General features: G+C 54.5%; 2 protein-coding genes across 2 annotated transcripts; one reads left to right on the top strand and one right to left on the bottom strand.

Annotated features, from left to right (window-relative positions):
- Positions 1-382: 382 nt before the first annotated feature.
- LOC34620042 lies at positions 383-2,571 on the bottom strand. The gene is made up of 9 exons (XM_026338478.1): positions 2,435-2,571; positions 1,977-2,122; positions 1,677-1,778; positions 1,464-1,567; positions 1,327-1,369; positions 1,099-1,156; positions 871-931; positions 650-715; positions 383-430 (listed from the first exon to the last, which is right to left on the bottom strand). The coding sequence occupies exons 1-9, from the start codon at positions 2,569-2,571 to the stop codon at positions 383-385; spliced, it is 765 nt and encodes a 254-aa protein (XP_026194263.1).
- A 2,991-nt stretch (positions 2,572-5,562) lies between these two features.
- On the top strand, positions 5,563-7,316 carry LOC34620040. Its single transcript, XM_026338476.1, has 5 exons — positions 5,563-5,818; positions 6,144-6,295; positions 6,528-6,685; positions 6,812-6,911; positions 7,083-7,316. Exons 1-5 carry the CDS (start codon positions 5,563-5,565, stop codon positions 7,314-7,316), a joined length of 900 nt encoding a protein of 299 aa, XP_026194261.1.
- Positions 7,317-7,940: the final 624 nt, after the last annotated feature.

Raw genomic sequence — 7,940 nt, forward strand, 5'->3', positions numbered from 1 at the left:
GGTCTTAAGGCCCTGCTGTACGGCGCCATCAAGCGGCGATTTAGGGTTTAGTGGGGGGTGGGGAGGTTGTGTTATGTTTTGTGGGTTGTGGGCACACAGCAAGACCAACTACCCCCTGTGTTGCAAAAGCTGGCACGCTGCACCACCGCAGTTCGTAAACTCTCTTTGAGCCCTTATCGAAGCCTTAGAACTAGAAGAGGAGGGGGCAGAAGAGGAGAGGTGGCGGCTTGTGAGCTCGCCAATTGCGAAGCCAGGAACCTTTTAGGGCCCTGTAGGTAGCGACCAAAAGCACGGTAGATGCGTTGCGATGCGATGTGGTGCAAGGCGCTCAACATTAGGGCCTAAAGATGCCCTAGATAGGGTGAACGGTTCGTGATGCAGACTACATTATCGTGCAACGGTCTTCATCGCTTTCTTCAGAAGCGCTCTCCTGCACGCGGAAACGCAACCCTTGACCCTAAAACCCTGAATCCCTCCTTCCCTACCCGCATGCCCACCCCCCGGCGGGTGCGGCACTGATTCTGGAGTGCTGGGTAGATCCGCTTTTAAATGCAGCACGCCAGAGCCTTGCACCTGGGATACTGTTGACACGTCAGACATGCAAGCACGGGTTCCACAGTTGGCAGGAGGGCATAGCCAGGGTTCGCACCTCTTGATAGTCGAGTTCCCACAGCATCCCGTTAGCGTATATCAGTTGGATCATATCCACAAACATCTGCAACGCACAAAAACAACCGCCAAAACATGGAGCCTGACGCCCCTATAAAGCCAAGCTTCAGATCTCGGGTAGATGCTTGCGTCGCGTGCGTTTGAGACTCTCGAGATTATGAGCGCTTTCTGGGTTTCTGAAAGGGGAGCTGGGCAGTTTGCCTTTTTGATATTCTTTCCAGTATGTGCAGAGACCTGCCACAACCGGCAGAAAACTTGCTGCCTGCAGCGAGCAGCACAGCAATAGGAAGGCGCTGGCCCCTAAAACTCCCCGACTCCCTTCGTTCGGCTGCAAACAGCTTTGTTGCTCCGTATGTCACCTCTGCTGCCTAAGAAAGCCGCTAGATTTTTGACTGGCGAGGGTGTAGCTTGCTTGGGGTTCGGACGCACGCGTATAGTTCAGCCCTCCCCAAAAGCCGGGTAGGCACGTCTCCTTGGGGGTCCACGTCTGCGTGCGATGCAGCGAAAGCAGCAGACGTACAACCAGATAAACTTAGATTCCCTGGCAACCGCGAAGCCACATTAGCGCGGCACGCACCACGCGAATATGCGGCCTCCCCCCTGCAAATACCTTCAGGACGACCCTTGAGCGCTTCTTCCTTCACCACTGGAGCTTACCCGTTTTGTTAGCGACAAGGAAAATCACCGGAGATATCATCGACTGCAGAGAAAAGCACCCACAAACAGCCCGCGGCCCTCCTCTCCTTCTTCTGCAGAAGCTTTGGAGGATGCCGTGAATCCTACAAGACCCTCACATTTCTGTATTCTGCAAAGTCCTTGACGAGGTCGTAGAGCTCAGTTGCTTTACTGAAACTCTCGGGAGAATTCACGTCAAAGACTATCAGAAACCCCATGCGGCCTGAAACACAAGGCACGAGTCCTCATGAGTACATCAGCACAACGGAAATGAGGAGAAAACAGCCTCACCAGCACCGCGGAGCCCAACGACAGCGCCAGCAGAATCTTACCATGAGCAATTGATTGAAACTTCTCGCGTTCCGCGTGCGGCTGGATAGGCGGCTTCCAGATCGAAAAAGGCGTAAAGTCCTTTATCCCACGAGGGAGGGTTGCTGCGCACGCCACGCACAGAGAGGTCGCACGTTTCTACTCATCATGCGACTCAGAGTTCAAAACCCCGTAATCAGCCCGATGCGATTCCCGCCAAGCGCCTTATCGCCTTTAAAAGAAACCCCGAGTGCGCGACTCAGTTTCAGGTGCCTCGGTATTCCACACGCTGTATCATCCCCCCAACCCCCCTCTAGCCGCACTCATCCTTCTCTTCATATCTACAAGGGCTCTGACACTCCTGCCACCGTCCGTTCGATCTGCATCGAAAGTGTCTTCCACCTCGCAAATAAAGGAACGCGTGTCCGAGCTGCCCTCATCGGGAATGCGGACGACGCGATACATCAGCCTGAGCGTCGCACAGCCGCGCACTCCTTTCTTCACAGCGTACTGTGCCGCCGAGAAGCCCCAAACCCTGCCCTTTTTCTACCCCGCTTTTCAATGAGGAATCACACGCAGTTTTCACGCCTGAAGCGTGTGTCTAGAAACACTTGGGGCAAGACGGGATAACCGAAGCACCAGAATTTGAAAAACAAGCGTCCCAGGTCATGAGCAAGGATTTGAGACTTCGCGCTCACGAAGACTCCTGAGCATTCAGAGAGCGCGCTCTGAGTCAAAGAGGAGGGGGGAGGAAGGGAGGGAACTGCGTGGCGCCAAATACCGTGGGAAGTCTGTGGAAGGCGGAGGGTTTGACCTCTCGACAACATTGTTTACAAAGGCATCTGCGATGGAGGTTTTGCCGCATCCGCCAGATCCCAGAAGCGTGATTCGAAGTAACGGAAAGGCATTTGAATCCATGACCGTGGAGGTTCTTGCTGCCTCCGGCGAGGAGGACGCACCTCACGCTTCAGAAATGATACGGGGGGGTGAGGACTTGTGTGTAGGGCTCTTCGCGCTACCCATCCACACATGCATGTTGTTGACACGCCAGTAGTTCTGGGTTGCTACTGAACCACTGCTAGAGAGCTGCCAGGAAATGACCTTCCCAGAAGAGGGCATATATATATAGGGTAGGGCACCCCAGTTACTAGCGAGAACGAGGCTCCCCTCGGCAACATGACAGCAGCTGGACGACTGCGCTTCCCTTAAGACCCCTACTTTTACTGCGTCTGGGTGTGTTTCTCGAGGTCGCCTTGCTGGCGATGCTTGACAGACTGCCTCAGGGCGAGTCTCGGGGTGCCTCTCACCACAGGGCGCGTAGCAGTTCTGGAATGAATTTAGGGCTTTGAAATTTGCATTTGCGGCTAATAATGTAGCACTACCGACTTCGAAACATTTCAGTCATGAAATGTCTTGAGACTACGGTATCTTAGAGGCCATCGGGGCAGCCGCCACATCCAGCGCTGCAGCGGCAACGGCGGCGGCCGCTGCTGCTCCCTAGCGGTCGATGGAAAGACCCCCTTCACTGCACTGCGAGGCGTAGACAGCAACCGAATCCTTCTTACGCAAAGTCTGAACCTTCATTTGGATTAGGGAACCCGCGGAAGTTCGTAGAGCCGGCCGTGTGCACGCACGCTTTGGCCATCCGCGCTGCTGAGTTGCACGCGACAGTGCAACTGCAGCGCACTTGCTGCTCATGCTGCAGTCTTCAAGTCAATAGGCGGTCGCCAGTGCTCCTGCTTTCCTGTAACAGCAGTGTGCGTACAGCCAAAGCGAGAAGCCGCGTGTGCCACACGCAAAAGCAGCAGGCAGCAGCCCGAATGGCGGCAGTAGCTGCAAAGCCTACAAGAGAAGCAGAGGGTCACTGCCGCATGGGAGGTGGCACCAACAGCAGCAACGCCAGAAGGAGCCCCTGCTGCAGCGGAAGGACGCGTTGTGGGCAACATTAGCGGTCTTAGCAACAGAAGCTGACCCCGCAGCCATCTCTCCAGCAGCTGCTTCAAGAGCACTCAGAGCAACAGCTGCGGCCGCTGTAAACGGTGGCGTGCAGTTTTTGAACCACCTGTGCGCTTTGTCGCCGGGCACCCTGTTGCAGCACACGCAGCAACACTACGCAGGAGCTGAAATTGCAAGACACCAAGATGCTGGTGGAGCAGCAGCCCATTCTTCGCAGTGATCGAGATCTTTCCTTGAACGATGAGCAGAGGCAGGAGGCACAACAGCTTCTTCTCGAGCAGCAGCAGAAACAGCAACAACAGCAGCACGTGCAACGCGAGCAGCAGCAACAGCCCGTGGGCCAGGTGGAGGTAGAAGAGACTCTTACATGTCTGCATGAGTGCCACAGCTTTCGAAGTCGATGTAGCGGCGTAGCACTGTCGAGGGCGTCCAGCTTAGAGCTACGGGAAAAGGAAATAGGGGAATTAGAGAAACGGTATACAATGTCTACTTGCAGTTGCTGCTGTTTATTCGGGTGCTAAATTATCTGCGGGTGTGTTTCTGCTGCTTCTCTACTCGACGCGTGGCTGCACAGTTGCTGCTGTAGGTGCTGCTGGTCTTAGCTGCCGCCGCAGATGGACAAGCAGGAACTGTTGCTGGAGCTCTTGCTGTGTGGCGTAGCAGCAGTGAGAGGAGCAGCGTCTTTGCGGCAGCAAAAGCGGCGACGGTCTGCCTTCTGGGTGTCTTTTCTCAGAGGACCCCTCTATGCTGGTAGCGTCCGTGTTCCCTGCGAATCGCCTTCTCCGGGAGGCGCAGTGGAGGGCACGGCAGAATCACCCCACACGAAGCGGTGGAGAGAGCTGAGCCTGGCAGAAGTTCTTCAGAAGCTGTTGCAGCACTTGCCAAGAAGCAGGCCGCTCTTCAGCTTTGGAACGGAAAGCTTTAGTGGGACGTCAGCCACGGATGCCCTTAAAAGGGCGCTGAACGTAGACCAAGACACTGCAATCCTCGTATGCTTATTCTTAAAATCCTTACTCCGGAGAGCCGTATACGCGTTCTGTGAGAAAAGAGGGCGCTTGGCACAGAAAAAGAAAGGCCTCTGCTGCCCTGAAGGACTTCTTTTCAACGGCGCTATCTAATCGTTGCTCTCTGGATGCCTTTCTGATATGCCGATAAACTGCTTTTTACGAGGAATCGTTGACCTATACATACAGCACATCATACATACAACACATCATACATACAACACATCATACATATATATATATATATATATATATGTATGATCCTTGCGATATGTATATGCGAGACTTCCTTTCCTCAGTTTCCCTCCCCCTCCTGTCACTCTCATTCTTGCGCCTCATCTTTTTGGCAGCGGTATCGTTTTGGAGAAACTCTGGAGGGGGCACAGAGACCGCCTTTTTTTCAATCGGGTGCTGCGTGCGTGTGGTCCGCATGCGTTAGGTAGGCCAGCAACTCCTGGATTTAGATGTTTGGTGCGAAGTGCCGTACGGAAAGAACTACACGTTCGAGTGTACAGACAGTCGAGAGTATGCCCTGCAGTTACGCCTCTTGGGCAACGTGTTCAATTTCCTCTTTCGGTGGTGCAAACCGGCAGCCAGTCCGCTGCCGCTCCTCCAGCACCTTCTGAAGGGAACCCTTGACTTATTCGTGAGCCGACGCATGCTAATCAAGAGACCCCCTGACGCGAACCCACTCCTCGTTTGCCCCTCGTCTCCATGCACTGCCCCCAGCGATTGAAGAAAAAACAACCACCGCGCGATGCCAGGCGCGAAGTTCTTCCCGAAGCACGCACGTTGCGGGGCAAGATGCTTCTGCCTGGTGGCATGTTTGTGCAAGCGATATCCCACGACGTTTTCCATCCATCGCTTGCCTCCTTCTTGCTGTTTGACTGCATACCCTGCCGTCGTAGGGAGCTCATCTGTCCGCGGACCGCGTGGATCTTGCAGCTGTATGCGCAGACCAGCGCTCTTTAGATTTGTTCGTCAACTGCTGCGAGCTGCAGCAAGTAGATTTGCAGGCCCTTCAAACGCACAACCAACAGAAGGCCTTCTTTCTGAATTTGTATCACCTCACGCACAGGCTAGCGCTCCTCCAGGTCAGCCGAGAGGGAGCACTTGTCTTGCCTCCAGGACCGCGCAGCCAACGCCCTTTAAGAAATTGGCTCAAGAAGCTTGTCGCCCTCGCTTGTGCGCGCCTGTTGCAGCAGGCACGCTGCATGCCCGTAGCTGTGCGGGCTAAAGTCCGATGTTTCTCTGTGGAGGATGGGCAAGGAATTGATTGTGGACGTCTGTGTGTATGTGAGTGTGTGTATGTGAGTGTGTGTATGTGTGTGTTTGTGTGTGTTTGTATGTATGTGTATGTGCACGTATACATGTGTATGTATGTCTGTGTATGTATATGTACGTGTATGTGTATGTATATGTATGTGTATGTATATGTATGTGTATCTATGTGTGTCTTTCTCTGTTTGTATATCTGTCTGTGTAACTGTGTGTATATCTGTTTTTCTGTCTGTGTCTGGCGGCCTGCAGCTCGGTGTGCCCGAGGGCCTTTACCAGCGCCTCCGCCTACTCAATTGCGCGGGGGTGTGCGTAGGAGGATTTCGGTTGAACCTTTTAGAAATCTTCCACGGAGTTCTTCGTTGCAACAAGCGGCCCCCCCTTGGGCTCCACAAGCCTTTCCAGTTTCCCGATCAGCGCAGGGGCCTTGCCCTTAAAACAGTTCGTCAGTCAACGCTGCTGAACGGGATTAAGCCTGCAGCGGTGTAGGGGATTCGTTGCGGATTGAGCGTCTTTAGTTCTTTAGGGCATATAGGGCCAGCGTTTCACGTGTCGAATGATGGTGGAGGCATAGCGCTCGAGCATGACGCCGTATACGTTTCCGTCCAGGGAATATTGTGTGTCTTTTCTTTTCAGCTAGATCCACGGATTCACTTCGCTTTGAATTTCGGAACGCCAAGACCGCGACTGCGCATCTACCATCCCGAAATCTTGGATGTCTGTGGCTGCTTACGCTTCATGGCTGTTGGCATAGGGGGCTCTGCCTGCTCTCTGTGCTGCACTGCTGCCGACACGCGCTGCTGTCAGGGGGGCTTTTGTCGGCTGCTGCTCGGCGTGAGTCTACGGACAAAGCGCAGGGATGTGCGTCTGTGTGCACTCGCTCAGGAAGAACTCACCCTGGCCGTCCGCGTCTTCCTCAGCGATCCGAAAAACTTCCAATTTGCTGATGGCGGCCGCTCATTGCGGCTCTCGCAGCTTCTCGAAACGTTTCAGGGGGATTTCGGTTCGACACAGAGAGAGGTTCGCGAGTAGTGCGTTGCGTGCCGCTAAGCCATGCGGGAGCATCAAATGCTGCTTCTTCCTGCTGCCTTGCATGGTTCCCCTTCTGGCGGAAAGCTTCTTTCTGAAGCTTCTCCCTGCCGCAGATGCCCTGCCGCTGCTTTGGCCAATATGCTCTGGGCTGCGTTGCAGGCGATTGCGTATCTTTTACCGTTTTTGAATGGTTCGGAATCTGAAATGCTGCGGCAGCTGCTGCAAATGGAAGGCCCCCGCAGCAGCAGGGGGAGCAGCGGCGGCATAGCGGAGGCGGTGGTTGGAGGGTTCTTGAGACTTTTCGGCGGATTGAAAGTCTCGTATTCGCCAGTAGATTGGCAGTCTCCCTTTCTCCCGCACAAGCCTTTCGACTCACGGGGGCACATCCTCTAACTCGGTGATTCGGTTTTGGCAGGTCCTAAAGCGAGGAGGTGCTGCTAGACTCAGCTTGTATCTGTACTTCTATATGCTCCTTTGCTGCCACGGCAGCAGTTCGCTGCCGTAGAAGTTTTCTTGCTGCTGCTCGCACTGTAGTGGGTAAGACCGCCTTGTAGATGGTGGAGCAGAGACACCCCCACGCGCCTCCAGAAAAAATTCTACAGGCGTTCGACGCTGTGTGTCAGGCTGCACGCCGTCTCGGGATGTAGCCCACACCAGTCCCTCAAATCCTAGGGTTTAGCGGGCGAGATTGGACATACCTCCGCAAAAAGTCAGGCCTTGTTGGAACGGATTTAGGGCGCCCGCTGCCTTCGACAAGGGCAGATGCGGGATCTGTCCTTTTGCTCTTTTCTATGCACCACCCGAGCCTCCCTGTTCTAGCTCTATCACTGGTGACTTGGGGTACGCTGGATGTGTAGCTGCCTCTAAGGTCTCCCCATGGGCAAAAGCTCTAAAAGACCAGTGAGAGGGGAGACTTCGGGAAGAGCTTTTCTTACGTCTTCCCCGAAAGACGTCTCTCCTTCCCCTGCCCGCACCCTCCAGAGCTCCCAACATGAGGGGAGAGCGAAATAGGGAGCG

The sequence above is a fragment of the Cyclospora cayetanensis genome, unplaced genomic scaffold (genome assembly GCF_002999335.1).
Source record: "Cyclospora cayetanensis isolate NF1_C8 unplaced genomic scaffold, CcayRef3 CcayRef3_contig_264, whole genome shotgun sequence".
Taxonomy (NCBI): Eukaryota; Apicomplexa; class Conoidasida; order Eucoccidiorida; family Eimeriidae; genus Cyclospora; species Cyclospora cayetanensis.

Coding starts and splice junctions, on each gene's coding strand:
- LOC34620042 (XM_026338478.1), bottom strand. CDS start 2,571: ATGGATTCAAATGCCTTTCCGTTACTTCGAATCACGCTTCTGGGATCT. Junction 1,568..1,676: donor GTTTCAATCAATTGCTCATG/GTAAGATTCTGC, acceptor CTTGTGTTTCAG/GCCGCATGGGGTTTCTGATA. Junction 932..1,098: donor GGGAGGGCTGAACTATACGC/GTGCGTCCGAAC, acceptor TGCTCGCTGCAG/GCAGCAAGTTTTCTGCCGGT.
- LOC34620040 (XM_026338476.1), top strand. CDS start 5,563: ATGCGCAGACCAGCGCTCTTTAGATTTGTTCGTCAACTGCTGCGAGCT. Junction 6,296..6,527: donor GGGCTCCACAAGCCTTTCCA/GTTTCCCGATCA, acceptor TTTTCTTTTCAG/CTAGATCCACGGATTCACTT. Junction 6,912..7,082: donor TCGGTTCGACACAGAGAGAG/GTTCGCGAGTAG, acceptor GCTGCGTTGCAG/GCGATTGCGTATCTTTTACC.